Here is a 17,177-nt window from a genome sequence, read left to right as displayed (position 1 = left end):
ATGTTGGAAGGTGTCCTCTTGCATGCGATAAAATGACAATGGCGGAAAATGTGGGAAACTGTCCCTATACCTACATGAGGATGCCGGCTTCTGCGTCATGGTTATATTTATTTTGTAGTTGTAGTCGAGTGACTCCAAAACTCTGTGAATTGGCCTGATCATATTTTCTGTGGTTATAACATTCAGGGTGGAAGAGAACGAGTAATACTGCTGTATAACGCGAGTATTGTGATGCATCATCGTGCATCAGGCTCCTGCTGCTTCCCGCCATAATTTGACGCGTACTGAAGAGGTCAATGGAAAAATACAACAAAAATTCACATTTTCTAAATATTTTAATGACTCTTTTTATATCACACATACAAACCATCACTTTTTTATTTTATATAGTACATACATGAAATACAGGCGTATATGTCAAAAGCGAAAACCTCGATACAATAGGAATAACCGAGACGTGGTTAAATGGCGGAGGGTTTGAAGCTGAATTTAATATAGCGGGATTTAAACTCTTTCATCAAGATATAAATCACAAGAAAGAAATGTGGGGGTGTTCTGTTGTACGTTAAGAGCAATGTCCATGCTTCTGTTTTAAAGTGAAACAGGATGCATATGATAGTTTGTGGGTAGAACTAATCCAAACAAATGGACAAAAAATGAATGTAGGTGCAATATATAGGCCAAAGACATTATATCATTAGCAGACGACAAGCTGTTGTTTCAAGAACTGTCTAGTTTCTGCAACCGGGACCTATTCATAATGGGTGATTTCAATTTCATTGACATTGATTGGATGACCCTACACGGCCATATAGGTAGTCGCTTGATGGATTTTCTCGGAGACAATTACCTAGTTCAACATGTAAATGAGCCCACAAGACATGGAAACTTACTCGATCTATTGATCACTGGCCGCGAAAGCATGGTAACCGATGTACAAGTCTGTGAAACTATTGCAAATAGCGCTCACGTCAGTCGCGCCTCACCCTACCCTCCGCGGCGCTAGCTCCCAAAGACGGGGGGGAGGGGGGTGCGCACAACTCAAGCTAGGCCTTTACACTCACTGTAGTTGGCAAGCATAATTCGCAAAGACCTTGCATATGTCCTCTCGGGGGATTCCTACATTTTCATCCTCCTGGACAATAGATCATAACTAACAGAAGTGAGTCGCCATATCCACAAAGTGAGGATTACAAGGGCGGCGACAGTGGTAGCACTTACATCTATATTTTCATGCATACTACTCTAGCTGTATACCGCTTCCTCCAAGCTATAACTGACCGCCATCCCATTACTCAACCTTGACATCGGCTTCGTCCGTCCCTCGTATGTCGTCACACATCCTAATTGTCCCAATCCCCGTCCCGTTTTCCTCCCCTCATACGATTCATGTGGGAATACTTGGTGGCAGCATTTTGTCCCCTACCACAGGGTAGGCGACAAAAAGGAAAAGAACATTCAGAGAAGTGGAACAGGACAATAACAAGGGAATGGGGGACAGCATAACGGAAGGGACAGTCACAGTATAATAAAAGTGTCATCATTTCTTTGGGAAAAGAGTCCTCCTCTATAACAGACAAAATGGTGTGTGGCTCTGGTCCATAGGGGCGCCCCACACAGACCCTTAGAGTATCAACTGCATGCTACTTTATCACAATAACGTGCAGCCAATGTCCTAGACGGGTATTCCTAATTATATTTCCGGTATTATGGGATTGTTCTAACTCTCCCAGTTTCTCCCTTAAAAAAAGCAGACATTTTTTGGTCACTCCCCAGTATAAAACTTCGTCTTCACTGAAGAGTAGATAACCAAGCTGGGGACACGCCATCATTTCCCGCTAAAACCTGGAGGATGTGGTAGGGGTGAAATAACAGGGTGATTCCGTTGCTATGGGAACGAATTACCATGTGGCATTTGAAAGCATCTCGCGAGAAACCTGTATCGCACAAGTCATACAAGAAAGTCTTCTCACTTCCGCTCATTATCATATGCTGTTAGATACTGCTCCTTCAAGCTGTTGGAAAGGCCTTTTTTTCGGAGTGGGTCATCACGTGCTATTTCAAATCATCCTTATATCAGAAAGCTTCATCCCACAGGACACACTGTAAAAGCCTTAAACATTTATGACTCATCTTGTGACATTTGAGAACAGTTTTTCGTGAAAGATATTTCTTGCACTGGTAACACTGCAATGGGTTCTCTCCTGTATGGGTAAAGGTGTGACGTGACGTTTGAAAAGACCCTTACGCGAAAAAAAAGCTTTACTGCACAGACCACACTGGAATGGCTTCTCTTCTGCGTGGGTAGTCATGTGATGTTAGAGAACCCCCTTTTGTGAGCAAGCGGAATCACACATGTCACATTATGTGTGGGTCATCATGTGACTTTTGAGAACACCCTTTCGTGAGAAAGCAGAATCACACAGGTCACACTGGAATGGCTTCTCTCCTGTGTGGGTCATCATGTGACTTTTGAGAACACCCTTACGTGAGAAAGCGGAATCACACAAGTCACACTGGAATGGCTTCTCTCCTGTGTGGATCATCATGTGACTTTTGAGGTGACCCTTATGTGAGAAAGTGTTATCACACATGTCACACTGGAATGGCTTCTCTCCTGTGTGGGTCATCATGTGACTTTTGAGGTTACCCTTATACGAGAAAGCGGAATCACACAAGTCACACTGGAATGGCTTCTCTCCTGTGTGGGTCATCATGTGACTTTTGAGGTCACCCTTACGTGAGAAAGCGGAATCACAAATGTCACACTGGAATGGCTTCTCTCCTGTGTGGGTCACCATGTGACGTTTGAGATCACCCTTATGTGAGAAAGCGGAATCACACGTGTCACACTGGAATGGCTTCTCTCCTGTGTGGGTCATCATGTGTCTTTTGAGGTGACCCTTACTTGAGAAAGCGGAATCACACAAGTCACACTGGAATGGCTTCTCTCCTGTGTGGATCATCATGTGACGTTTGAGATCACCCTTTCGTGAGAAAGCAGAATCACACAGGTCACACTGGAATGGCTTCTCTCCTGTGTGGGTCATCATGTGTCTTTTGAGATCACCCTTACATGAGAAAGCGGAATCACACAAGTCACACTGGAATGGCTTCTCTCCTGTGTGGGTCATCATGTGACTTTTGAGGTCACCCTTACGTGAGAAAGCGGAATCACAAATGTCACACTGGAATGGCTTCTCTCCTGTGTGGATCATCATGTGACGTTTGAGATGACCATTTCGTGAGAAAGCAGAATCACACATGTCACACTGGAATGGCTTCTCTCCTGTGTGGGTCATCATGTGACTTTTGAGGTTACCTTTATACGAGAAAGCGGAATCACACAAGTCACACTGGAATGGCTTCTCTCCTGTGTGGGTCATCATGTGATGTTTGAGATTACCCTTATGTGAGAAAGCGGAATCACACAAGTCACACTGGAATGGCTTCTCTCCTGTGTGGGTCATCATGTGTTTTGAGGTGACCCTTACGTGAGAAAGCGGAATCACACAAGTCACACTGGAATGGCTTCTCTCCTGTGTGGATCATCATGTGACGTTTGAGAACACCCTTTTGTGAGAAAGCAGAATCACACTGGAAAAACTTCTCTACCATGTGGGTCATCATGTGATAGATGTGAGTCTTTTGCATAATATAGGTCACACTAGAAAGACTTATCTCCTGTGTGGGTCATCACTTGATGTTTAAGATGACTTGTGAAGCTATAGGTGCCACATCGGGTTTTCTTTGTCGATAGTTACCTTTCTGAAAAAAAAAAACTTTTTGAGATATGAAATAGGATTGTTGGTGTTTTGAACACAAACCATTTCATACATGCCATCCTCTATTATAAGAAAAATTTGCCTAAAACACATAGTAAAACCGATTATCAAAATGGTTAACTGGTCATTGTAGCGGCATTTGCTTTGTTAGCCTAGTTATGGGTTGAAATTCCATACTTCTCTCCTACTCAAAAGAGTAACTATTAATTACCTACGATGCACTTTGTAGTGGGACTGTCACCTACATGGCGGGGGGTGGGGTGGGGGGTTAGGTTAGACTCAACCCTGCGCCCCCCCCCACCAATCAACCAATACTAAAACAAACTTTTAAGATTATCTTATCGAGTAACGGTTTATGTCTATAGTAATTGCATGTCTGGCATGAGAGAATGTAAACAATGAACACGTTTGATACGTCGCCTTATTTGTGTCTACCAATTTGGCAGCGACGATCGGAACCAATGAAAAACTAGACCAATTGAAGCAACATTTAACGTAGAGGCACACTACTTGCTTTGCTGTCAAAATCTTGCGTACGTCACATGGGGAGCGTTTTGTAGATGACTTTTTGGGCTAAAGGCAAACAAAAAGGAAGACAAAACGTCCCAACAAGCTTTCTCCTATGTTAACAAAAGAATACAATAAAATGTAACTCGTACAAGTGAAAAAAGTGAAATACACATTTGCACGAAAAAGGAAACAAATTAAATCACGTTCATACACACTGTGACTTTTGTTCACCATGTACTCTCTCACGTTATGTTGAGAGTGTCATTGTGTTCCTAGTGCCCAGGTATATTGGATTTAAGTCTATGCACCTATTTACGCTAATTTCTTTTGTCGGCCACGCTTCTAAGAATAATCTCATTTTCTTCTAGTTGCCTCTGTGTACCACTGTCACTCCTTCCCAGTTAGTGTTGTGCTGTAGTTCGTTCATGTGTTTATAAAGTGCTGAGGCTGCATCTTTCCGTTTAACTACCTGTTTATCTTCTTCGATTCTAGTGGCGAGGTTCTTATGCGTTTCTCCTATGTAATCTGCATGACAATCCAAACATCCAATGCGGTACACTACGCCCTCCTGTTGAGTGGGTGCTTCCATGTCCCACCCCTACACCAAACCATTTCAATTTCAAAGGATTACAAAGGAGAAGCATGCCAACAGGAGTCCTTTTGGTCCATAACTCGGTCGGATGCGAAAAAACTATAATGACGATAAATAAGAAAATAATAACAAATAAAAATAGATAAATAAGACAAATTATAACCTATCAGGTAAATAGTAAATAATAATACATGGACAAATAAATAACGATAATCAAATTGAGAAATAATAACCAATAGTGTCAAAAAATGTCACTTTTTATTGTTGTCAATTCCCTTCAGAATCTTAGACCTATATCAAGTCACCCGAGTCTACGCTTTTTAGGGAAAATAGATTCATATGTTTTAATTGATTTTCGCTGTTGTACTTTTTCCAATCTGTCAATGTCTTTAATGAAAGTCAGTACCCATAAGAAAACGGCATATTCCAATCGTGGTTGAAGTCGTAAGATCACGCAATCAGTTCTGGAATCTTGTTTGCTTTCTGAAATATACTGTTTAGATGATTTGAGATCGTTACTGATAACCCAAGATCCTTTTCACTATCCACTTTTGTTAACGAATTTATAACTTGTAATCGTACTTACTGTTATTTTTACCTATGTACATAACCTTGCATTTACTTGTGTAAAATTCCATTAGTCACTTTTCAGACCATTCGTTTAAGTGATCATTTGCCATTCCGCACCGTTTTGTATCACCAGCAAATTTGGACACGATAGATTTCAGTGCATGGTCTCTATCATTGATATATATACTATGAATAGAAGTGGCCAAAGAATGGAACCCTGAGGAACTACACTTTGTAAGAACATCTTTGGCTCTGCGAGTTCGGTGGGTTATATCAGAAGCATAAAGGTCATGATGCCTAGAAAAAAGGAAACCAAGTATCAAGTGGTATCCCAGTTGCTTGAACTGTGATATCATCTCATTGATCATTATGGCTTCAATACAGGCTGTACTACCCTTGGAAAAAAAAAAGAAAAAAAAATCTTGACTGCTGTTAACAGCTTTCCTCCTATCCCATATATCTGTAAAACCTCCCACAGTACATTTCCGTCTACTCTGTCAAAACCCTGTTACAAATACTAAAAGGCCTAAAATCATCTTGACCTTTTGCTAAAGCTTCCTCACATATCTGTCTTACCACAAAAATCAGACTTTGCACAACACGAAAACGATCACCCCTCTCCTTCTACTTTTAGCCGGAGATGTAGAGAGCAATCCTGGGCCCACCACAAAATACACATGCCCAACATGCTCTAAACTCATTACCTCGAGCAGACAGATAAAGGGCTCAGTTCAGTGCAATATGTGCAAAAACTGGGCCCACCTCACTTGTACAACACTTTTTAACACAAACCAATACACAAACACTTGGACATGTTCTACCTGCCCTCCAGTAACCCCACTCCCACCTCCTCAACCACATCCAGCACCCTTACCCACTCCCAATTTCCCTTTGCCCTTATCCCCAATCAGTACTCCCCTTCCTTTATCCCCAATCTCTCCTTTCCCCCCTCTAACCCAGATCCTATACCTTCCCCATTAACACCCCAACCTCAACTCTAAACGACAACATACAACACATACAGAACACACAACATCAACATATTACAACACAACATTGACGGTATTAACATGAAAAAACATGAACTCAAACACTTTCTTAAACAACACAACATACACATTGCAATTACACAAGAAACAAAACTAAGACACTCACACAGAACACCATCATTTCATAATTACACCACCATCAGACAAGACCGGACCGATAGCAATGGCGGTGGACTCATCACCCTGATCCACCACTCCATCTCTTTTGTGGACACAAGGGCCACAACCAAAATTCTCCTCCCTACCAGTGTTAACACTACAGAAATCCAATCCATTCGAATCTGCACAGGCAACAAATCAACACTAACAATAGTTAATATGTACATTACCCCCCAATCATCCCCCACACTTCCAAACACCTTCAGGGCTCAACTTAGCCAACTAGCCTCAATCCCCAACCTGATCATGGGTGGTGACTTCAACGCCAAGTCATCGGCTTGGTATGTCGACAACCCTGACACAGACAGAGGGCTTGATATACAGACTCAGTTTGACTCATTGACTATCATGAACAACACACATAATCATACACATATCCCACAACAAGCCCTCTACACTCCCTCCTCTCCTGATATCACCTTTTGCTCCCCAACAACATCATGGAAAGTGGTCGGAACCCTTGGTTCTGACCACCTTCCAATCATCACCACCACCAAAACAAGATGCACCCCAGTTGGCCACAGACACACATACAACAATTACAAGAGAGCTAACTGGGAAGCTTTTACTGAAGAGACAGAACAACATTTTGAAACACTTAACAGTACACCAATCACAAACATAAACAATGCTGTGCACACTTTTAATACAATCATACAAAACGCAGACAAGAGATACATCCCTAGAGGCAACAGAAAATCACACAACCCCAACTTCACACCAGAAATCCAAGGCCTCATCAGACAACGAGACACACTTAAACACAATACCCCCACACCTATCCCTCAAAACATAGCAGACCAAATACAAACACTAAACACTGTCATTGCCAATAAAATACATGAACAAATAACACAAAATTGGCAAACCTTTATCAATACACTTGATCATAAAACAAACACCAGCAAATTGTACAAAACACTCAACAGCATTACACTATCCAACAGTAACACAACACGCTCTAACGCAGCAATAATCACAACAACAATCTACCCGTAAACAGACAACAAGCAAACACACTCATAAATAATTTTGCACAGACAAGCCATCTCACTTCTTACCCTGACGACCGACGCACTATTCGACGTAAGAAAGACTTTCCCACACACTCAGACTATACACCCTTCATAGACAGTCAGACAAAACACATAATACATAATCTCAAGCACTCATCTGCCTGTGGCCCTGATAACATAAGTAACATCCACCTAAAACACATTGGACCACAACGTATACATGCACTCACAAACATTGCAAACTACAGCTATTCACACAACACTATACCCGACATCTGGAAGCATGGTAAAATAATCACCATTCCAAAACCGAACAAAGACCCAACAATCCCAACATCGCACTGCCCAATCACACTTCTCTGCACCACCTCTAAAGTCACTGAATGCCTAATACTTCAACTTGTCACACCACATATTTCCCTTGCTGACTCACAACACGGTTTTAGGCCATTACACTCCACAAACACTCTTCTGATAAACCTCACACAAAGAATTTTAGATGGCATCAATTCAGATAGGCCCCACCACAGAACACTTCTTATAACATTAGACATTAGTAAACCTTTTGATGCTATTCCCCGCCACAACCTAACAAATAAAATATATAACACAGACATGCACAATAACACCAAAAGATGGCTGGCCAATTATCTGGCAGGTAGGAATGCTTATGTGTCATATAATGGCCAATTATCTGGCAGGTAGGAATGCTTAGGTGTCATATAATGGCCAATCATCGCACATCAGAAACATTAAGAATGGAGTACCACAGGGCTCTGTTCTATCCCCCACACTCTTTAATCTATACATGCATGACTTACCCACACCAGACACCTCAGAAATACAAATCTCTTCCTACGCAGACGACATAACAATCACATCCACACATCGTAACACAAAGCTGCAGAAATAATCCAGCCATACCTTCATACACTCAACACATGGTTCATCACAAACAGACTCAAAATAGCTCCAACCAAATCTACAGCAACACTTCTCATCAACTGGACAAAAGAACACAAATACATACCTCATCTCTACATCAACAACATTCTAATACCGCACACAAACACACCAAAAATTCTTGGTGTAACATACAATACATCCATGTCCTTCAAACAACACATCACAAACATAAAAAACAAATGCACACCTAGACTCAACGCACTTAAGTCAATCACTGGAACAACATTTGGACAAAACAAAGAAACTAATACAACAATATACAAACAATGCATACACTCAGTGATGAATTATGCGAGTTCTGCATGGGCTCCTAATCTCAGTGAGACACACCACAACACCCTTCAAATCATACAAAACAAAGCCCTAAAAACAATTACAGGCTGCACAAATACAACACCTACAGACCATTTACACCATGAAACAAAAGTCCTCAAAGTCAAGGACCACCTCGACATAAGGCACACAAACACTTGTCGCAGTCACCACAAACACATCACACCTGCTACACTACATAGCAGAACACCCACACACACCAAGAAACATTAAAACAACACCCAAAGACCTCTATCACACACAGATACTCTCTTCTCTTCATCCACAACCACCAAATACCAGCCTCCGGAAACATATAATCATATCACTCACCGCTCCAGTAACACACTGAAAGACAACATATTGCTGCATGCCAGACCCCCTGATATCCACCCCTCTGAATCCTCTCTCCCACGAAAGGACAGAGTCCACCTGGCCAGACTGCGGTGCGGCCACCACCCAGCACTTCTAAGCTACCAGAAGAGGTTGGATGACCGCATTGTGAACAGCTGCCCAGGATGTAACACTTCACCCCATACCATACAACACATAATGGCAGACTGCATTATACACAATCATGCATGCAAACAACACAACATACACTCTATAAAGGATTTGTGGGAAAACCCACTTTCGGCTGTGGCATTCCTTGGGGAGATGGGACTGCTCGGACAGACAGTCTAGGGAACGACAACAACAACAACATCTTCTAGGTATTAGGCCTACCATTTCATTCCTTCAGACCTTCATCCGTTGATACAGAAACTGACAAGTTGGAAAGGATATGCAACAAAATGCCACATGACAATGTGCACAGTCCTACATTATCTTGCTTATCATAAAACAATTTCTATAGATGTACAATAAATAATTCATATTATGCATCAAGGATAAAATCACCATTATATTTTGCACTTCTATTTCATTTATCAAAATTGCACAAAAAGTATATTTTTGCACCTCTACTTCATGTATACATTAATACCATACAAAAATTAAATGGATATATAGTACAATAACAAGAATAAAAAAAAATAAAAATAAACCATATGAATTGTCCAAATAGAAATGGAGTCTTAAATCAGAGTATGACCAAAGTAATATAAAGCCATCACGCACTGTATGAAAAGTGGAACAACTATTATTCTATTTTTCATTTTATTATTATGTGCATGGATGTGGTACAGATGAGAGTAAAAGGGAAGAGATAGGTAGCATGTTTGTGAGAAGATGGATGTACTGGCTTTGAGTCAAACTAAAATGAAAGGAAAGGGCAATTGTCAGTTTGGGAGTGTAGCTGGGAGGTACTCAGGAGTGAAGAGGGGACGAGGGAGAGAAGGGGTGGCTATACTAGTAAGTGAAGCGATAAGTAAGTGGGTAGTGGAGTGGAAGGAGGTGTCATCAAGGTTGATATAGATGAAGGTGAAGCTGGGAAAGGAGATGTAGGTTTTTGTAAGTGCATATGGGCCTGGTAGTGAGAAGAACGTAGAGGAAAGGGAGGCATTTTGGGTAGATATAAATGAGTGCATAGAGGGATTAGAGAGAAAATATCAATGTAGTTGTATTGGGAGACCTAAATGCTAGGGTAGTAAATGAACCAATTGATGGAGTGATTGGGAAGTATGGAGTTCGAGGTAAAAATCGTAATGGAGAATTGATGGTGGAGATGTGTCTTGAAAGAGAGTTGATGATAGCAAATACAGTGTTTAAGAGGAAAGTCAAGCATAAGTACACATGGGAGAGGGTGGTGGATGGAAGGGTGGCAGATAGAGCATTAATGGAAAATATAGTGGTGACCAGGAGTATGGTAGGAAGAGTTAAGGATGTACATGTTCTAAGGGGAGAGAGTGGGGGAATATCAGATCATTTCCTGGTGGAAGGTAAATTGAGAGTGGAGAATAGGTGGAGAAAGAGGAAACGGGCAGAAGGTAGGGAGGTACTTAGAGTGAACTGCTTAAATGAAGAAAAAAAGGAGGAGTATAAGAAGAAGTTGAGAGAGGAGTGGGAGAGAGTAAAGGATAGAGTAGAACTAGGAGTGGAGGAGGAATGGGGATGGTTCAAGGAGGGAGTCATATGGTGTGCAAAAAGGAGGGCGGGAGGAAAAAGAAAGAAGGGTATTGAGTGGTGGGATGAGGAAGCAAAGAAGGGTGTAGAAGAGAAGAAGCAGGCATTCATAGATTGGCTACAAATTAGGATGAGGGAATCGTATGAGAGGTACAAAGTAAAGAGAAAGAAAGTTAAGCGTAAGATAAAGGAAGCAAAGAGGAGAGCAGATGTGAAATGGGGAAAGAGTATGACAGAAAATTTTGAAAGTAATAAAAAGATGTTTTGGAAGGAAGTTAAAAGAGGAAGAGGAGGTGAATCAAGTAGAGAAGAAAAGGTAAAAGGTGCAGATGGAGGGATGATAATGGAAGAGAGGGCAGTGAGAGGAAGGTGGGCAGAGTATTTTAGGGAGTTGCTAAATGTGAAGGAGGATAGGGAGGGAAAGGTAGTTGCAGTGGGAAGCACAAAGAAAATGAGAGTGATGAGTCAGGAAAATGGAGGAGAAATAGGGAAGGATGAAGTGAAAGCAACTGTTAAGATGATGAGAGCAGGTAAGGCACCTGGGTTGGATGGATGCCATGCAGAATGTCTGAAGAAAGGAGGTACAGTTATGGTGGACTGGCTGGTGAGGTTAATGTTTGTATAAGAGAGGGTAGAGTGCCAGACGACTGGAGGAGTGCCTGTATTGTTCCGCTTTACAAAGGAAAGGGGGACAAGTGTGAGTGTAGTAGTTACAGAGGGATCAGCTTGTTGAGTGTAGTTGGGAAGGCTTATGGGAGGATCTTGATTGAGAGGATTAGGAGAGGAACAGAGGGAGTAATTGGTGAGGAACAGTGTGGTTTTAGGACAGGTAGGGGACCTGTAGATCAGATTTTTGTGGTAAGACAGATATGTGAGAAAGCTATAGGAAAAGGTAAGGATGTTTTTTGGGCTTTTATGGATCTGGAAAAGGCTTACGACAGGGTAGGCAGGAAGGCACTGTGGGAGGTACTGCAGATATATGGGATAGGAGGAAAGCTGTTAAGAGCAGTCAAGAGTTTTTATGTGAGTAGTAGAGCTTGCGTTAGGATTAGAAATGGAGAGAGTGATTGGATTGAGGTAAAGGTGGGACTTCGTCAGGGGTGTGTTATGTCGCCCTGGCTGCTCAATCTTTACATGGATGGGGTAGTGCGAGAGGTGAATGCAAGGGTAGTGGGTCAGGGGTTGGAGATGATTAAAGAAAATGGAGAAAAGTGGGAGGTAAGCCAGCTGTTGTTTGCTGACGACACTGCGCTTGTAGCAGGATCAGAGGAGGGATTGAGGAAGTTAGTGACAGAGTTTGAGAAGGTGTATGAAAGAAGAAAGCTGAAGATAAATGTAGGCAAAAGTAAGGTGATAATATGTACAAGGAGGAGAGAGTGACAGCAGGCTGGAAGTGAGCATTAAGGGTGAGAAACTGGAGGAAGTGGATAGTTTCAGATACTTGGGTGCGAATGTGGCAGGAAAGGGAGGAGTTGGGGAGGAGGTAGAATGTAGATTGAGAGAAGCAAGGAAATGCCTTGGTGGATTAAAAAGTGTAATGAGAAATAGACATCTGGGAATGGATGCTAAGAGGAGGTTATATGAAGGAGTGATTGTGCCAACAGCAATGTATGGGGCAGAAACATGGAACATGAGAGAGGAAGAGAGAAGGAGTTTGAATGTGTTTGAGATGAGGTGTCTGAGAAGTATGATAGGGGTTACTAGGCTAGATAGGGTGAGAAATGAGGAGGTGAGAAGGAGAACAGGGGTGGAAAGGGAGCTGGGAGATCGGGTTGATGAAAGAGTATTAGGATGGTTTGGACACATGGAAAGAATGAGTGAAGAAAGATTAGTAAAAGAGGTGTGGAAGGCAGAGGTGGAAGGAGTGAATATGAGGGGGCATCCTAGGATGAGACGGATAGATGGGGTGAAAGGGGCTTCACAAAGGAGAGGAATGTCTGCAGAGGAAGGACGGGAGAGGACAGAAGTTAGGGGTGTGAGGCTGTGATGCATGAGGGGGAGCGGGTGGGGGATGAGGGGGTGAGGAAGTATGTACGAGAAAAAATTGACGCAGCCCGAAGAGACAGAGAGGGTGGGTCACCGAATTTATGAAGCGGCCCTGCTGTGGATGTGCTGTGTCTTGTGACACTGCTTCTGACCCAGGGTAGTGGACAGGATGTAGGGATGACCCGTCATCAAGGAGGTGCCAGGATAGCAGGGAGGGAGGAGGGTGGAGGGGAGTGGAATATATGGGAAATGAAATGGGTGAGTGATTTCTATGGCTTTTTCTTTTTGGCTAACCCCCCGTGTAAGGGGGAAATAGCCTTTGGTATATGTATGCATGTATGTATTATTTAGGTTGGGAAATAGTACCTCCTCTGTATGGACACCCTAATTAATTCCCTAAAAAGGGAAGACAATAATGTGGCCAATAATTGCACTGGATGCAACCTGCCAACCTACATAGAAACGTTGGAGATGGGAGTAAAAGAACTTTCAAAAAAGTCATCTCCCAAGGTCAAATGAGGAATTCTTTGCAGGTACCAGTTTCAACATCCGATCAACCTGGAGCATCAACAATTTAATGTCATCAGCTTAATTCATTTTAACATTATATGTACAGTTTTCTATTTCTGTATTGGGAAAAAAAAAAAAAAGCAGCAAAATATGCAATTGTTTGTGTTTTTATACAGGGATTACCTTGGTCTTGTGGCATTTTGTAAATAATACCCGACTTTAGAAAATATCACCTTACTGGTTTACAAGAGCTTCATGCAATGAACTTGAGGTAAATTAGGTGAAAAAACAATATCCAGTCACACTACACTTAAGGATGTAAATCCCAATATCCATAAAACACCCAAAAGACTACTAGATTTGATTTTTTTTTTTTACAGCAGTTTTCCTGTTGATTTCATTAAATTGGGTGTTCTGTTTCCATCAGAACCATGCCAGTCATGTCTGGGGACTGCATTGGGAAACAAGTATTTTGAATTAAAGAGGAGTGCAAAGCCAGTGATTAATGAGAGAAACAAGGACAACATTGTTCAAACAAACAGTAAAACAAGTACAGTTTTCTCCAATTCTGACCATACCCAAGATTAGAGAATACAATCACAGCAGGGTTCGCTATTCTTTAAAAGATTATTGGGTTCGTTATTCTTTACATTAGTATAATCAGGTTTGCTGTTTTTGATATAGATATGTTGGGTTTGCTAATCTTGACATTATCTGAATAAGGGAATACTGTGGGTTGGGTTAGGTTATGTTGGGATAGCCATTCTTTAGATGAGGATCATTGGGGTCACTGTTCTTGACATGATCCATATTTTTTTTTTCCAACAGTTTTCCTGTTGATTTGACCAAATTGGGTGTTCCATTTCAATTGGAAATCACTTGTTTGTATTAAACCTCCACCCCCATCTGGGGACTGCATTGGGAAATAAGTATTGTGATTTAGAGAAGCATGCAAAGCCAGTGATTAATGAAAGAAATGACAACACTGTTCAAATAAACTATAAATCAAGCACAGTATTCTCCTATTCTGACCATATCTAACCTACCCAGTCCCTCTCTACCTCATAGCAAATAGATTTTTCAATGGTATTTGTTAATTTTGCTTCTTGTATTCGATACGAGATAAGTTAATACAAGATCATTTTCATTCTCTTCCCTACATGTATATATCTTTTACAATGATGTATTGTTGTGATTCTCCATAATTTTAAGGATACACAAATATGTTTGCCAGTCTGCAACCCTCCGTATATCATCTGCTAGCCCATGTTTAAATACAATAAATTCATAGTAATGTCAGCAACGATTTTCAAAACACTAAGACGAGCATCTTTACAGTTACCAACAATTAGGTTAGATTTTTCAATGGTATTTGTTAATTTTGTTTCTTGCATTCAATGCGAGAGAAGTTAATACAAGATCATTTCCATTCTCTTCCATATATATATATATCTTTTACAATAATGTATCGTTATGATTCTACATCATTTTAAGTATACACAAATATGTTTGCCAGTCTGCAACCCTCCCTATATCATCTGCTAGCCCATGTTTAAATACAATAATTTCATAGTAACGTCAGCAACAATTTTCAAAACACTAAGACGAGCATCTTTACAGTTACCAACAATTAGGTTAGGTTACATGATGTTAAGTCTGCAATTCTTAGCTGTATCACAACTAGCTTTATCATTGTGAGTATTTTCAACCCCAGATATGAGTACCACACATCAATAGTAACATCAGTGGTGATTAGAATAGACTAGCAGGCATCTTTACGTATACCTAATTCTACACCTAAGTCAAAAATCTTATTCAGTACTTGGAATTGTTCTAAAACATCAGCATATACTGTTAACTACTTCCTAGTTCTTAAGGGGATATTGTTATTTGACAGCTCACTCTACAATTTTTTAAACGCTGGCTTTCTTTCAACAGAACAAGACCTAATTTGATCTCATTACTAACCTACAGCATTCTCAAGTATCCAACACCTAGACAGTTACAACGATAATGGCCTGCAACTTCCAGGCATCAATCTATTCATATAGGCTCTGTGGCAAACGCCAACAATAATCTTTTCTTTACCTGTGTGGTTTCCTTCTTTGCTTATAATTTTCATGACACAAATGTCTAAAATATTTCAAATATTCTTGCAAATGTACAAAGGCACTTTTAGAAATGTTTTTACATGGTTTGCCCCTACTTAACGAAAATATTTGTTATCATAAGCTCTATCAAGGGGTACCTAATCTGTTTTGGTTACAGCCTGTGGTTTACTTAAAAGTCCTGCCCTATGTAGGAAGTAGTGGCGAGATGATAGCGGTGCTTTTTTTTTGTTTTTGTTTTTTCATCCAGGATTGGGCATGTGTGAAATAGGAGTCTTGCTCACAGGCATACTAAAGCTGTTTAAGAACATCGGTTATGCTGTGAAGATATGTGGGGTTTGATTGCTAATGTAGGATTTGTTGGATATTGTTCCTAGCCTATATCAATATATTTAACACTGCTGATTGAAGAACTGGATAACAATCTGTTACGTAGAGATGCTTATGCACCTTGACTTACACTGGAAAAACGGAGAGGGCGACGTGATCTAATATGTATTCAAACGGGTCAAGATTATCATTTAGACAGCAGGGCAGTACTCAAAGTAATGGCCTCTTGCAGTCTCCTCCGGTCTTCGGTCGTCGATTCGTTTTCCTCCTCTCGGCGATAGTGTTATTGCACTCTGGGAGGTAGCGAAGGAGGGGTTGGTCACCGGGGTGCCGCCGATTCCTCGCTTGTGTGGATGAACGGTTACCAGTTAGCCTTTAAACGTGTACAAACATAGGAAAGTCTGTAGTTTCACTGCAGCTACCATTTTCTAACCATTAGGTGAGAAAGAAAACGGATATAAATAATACTAATTAATACTATAATGTCTTGGGGAGAGTAAAAGATCGTGCGTCAACAATTAATGTGCCTCAAACACGTGTGTCTAAAATGTAAAAAAAAAAAAAAAAGTAGCAAATACGTAAGGTTAAGAGTTGTTAAACGGAACATGTGTGTCTTTCTACCGTCGTCAGATTGCTTGTAATGGTTTTCTGACACGTAAGACAATAAGCTTTTGTTGGATCTCCATCTACCTTTGCCAACCATGGCTTGAATTCCTCCATCTCCAGCCATGCATCTCTCAGCTTCCATTTATTAGCCATGATATATAATCTGAAGTAGACCATGAACTTTAAAATGTCACGGCGAACCGTGAAAAAAAAAATGTATTCTTATCAACAATAATTTAGATGCTACCTATTGCCACCCATACTCTGGAGGAAGCGAGCATTATTCTGCTACTCCTTGACTTCCAGTAACACAAACCGAAGGATGAGGAGTTGTTTTGTGCTGCAGGTTAGTCGTATGGTAGGACCTGGGACCCGTGGGTAGGTGTTAGGGGTCCTAATACTGCTTTCCATTCGTGGTTGAAAGGAAACTCGACCTTCATCTTTCAATTGCTGCGTTTATTTCTTCCATCCTCATTCCAAACGCTTCCCAAACCGGGGGAGGGAGGGAATCGAGAACTTGCGTCCAATTCGGTCTCTCAAACTAGTTCCAAGACTAGTTCTGAGACTAGTTCCCTGGTTTCCAAGACCAGTTCCCAGACTAGTTCCCTTAAAAA

General features: G+C 41.1%; 1 protein-coding gene across 5 annotated transcripts; it reads right to left on the bottom strand.

The window, feature by feature from the left end:
* Positions 1 to 316: 316 nt before the first annotated feature.
* LOC143031463 (uncharacterized) lies at positions 317 to 16,746 on the bottom strand. Of its 5 annotated transcripts, XM_076195305.1 has the most exons (3): positions 16,088 to 16,746; positions 4,765 to 4,986; positions 317 to 3,768 (listed from the first exon to the last, which is right to left on the bottom strand). In XM_076195305.1, exon 3 carries the CDS (start codon positions 3,471 to 3,473, stop codon positions 2,364 to 2,366), a length of 1,110 nt encoding a protein of 369 aa, XP_076051420.1. In that variant the 5' UTR covers positions 3,474 to 3,768; positions 4,765 to 4,986; positions 16,088 to 16,746; the 3' UTR covers positions 317 to 2,363. The 5 variants fall into 5 exon arrangements, with proteins under 5 accessions (XP_076051420.1, XP_076051422.1, XP_076051419.1 ...); XM_076195307.1 differs by lacking the exon at positions 4,765 to 4,986 and having other exon boundaries at positions 16,078 to 16,746; XM_076195304.1 differs by lacking the exon at positions 4,765 to 4,986.
* Between the last annotated feature and the right edge of the window lie 431 nt (positions 16,747 to 17,177).

This window comes from Oratosquilla oratoria, chromosome 12 (genome assembly GCF_046742065.1).
Source record: "Oratosquilla oratoria isolate Oo_2021 chromosome 12, ASM4674206v1, whole genome shotgun sequence".
NCBI classification, from domain to species: domain Eukaryota; kingdom Metazoa; phylum Arthropoda; class Malacostraca; order Stomatopoda; family Squillidae; genus Oratosquilla; species Oratosquilla oratoria.
The sequence above is the reverse complement of the archived record's forward strand: the minus strand, read 5'-3'. Positions and strand labels throughout refer to the sequence as shown.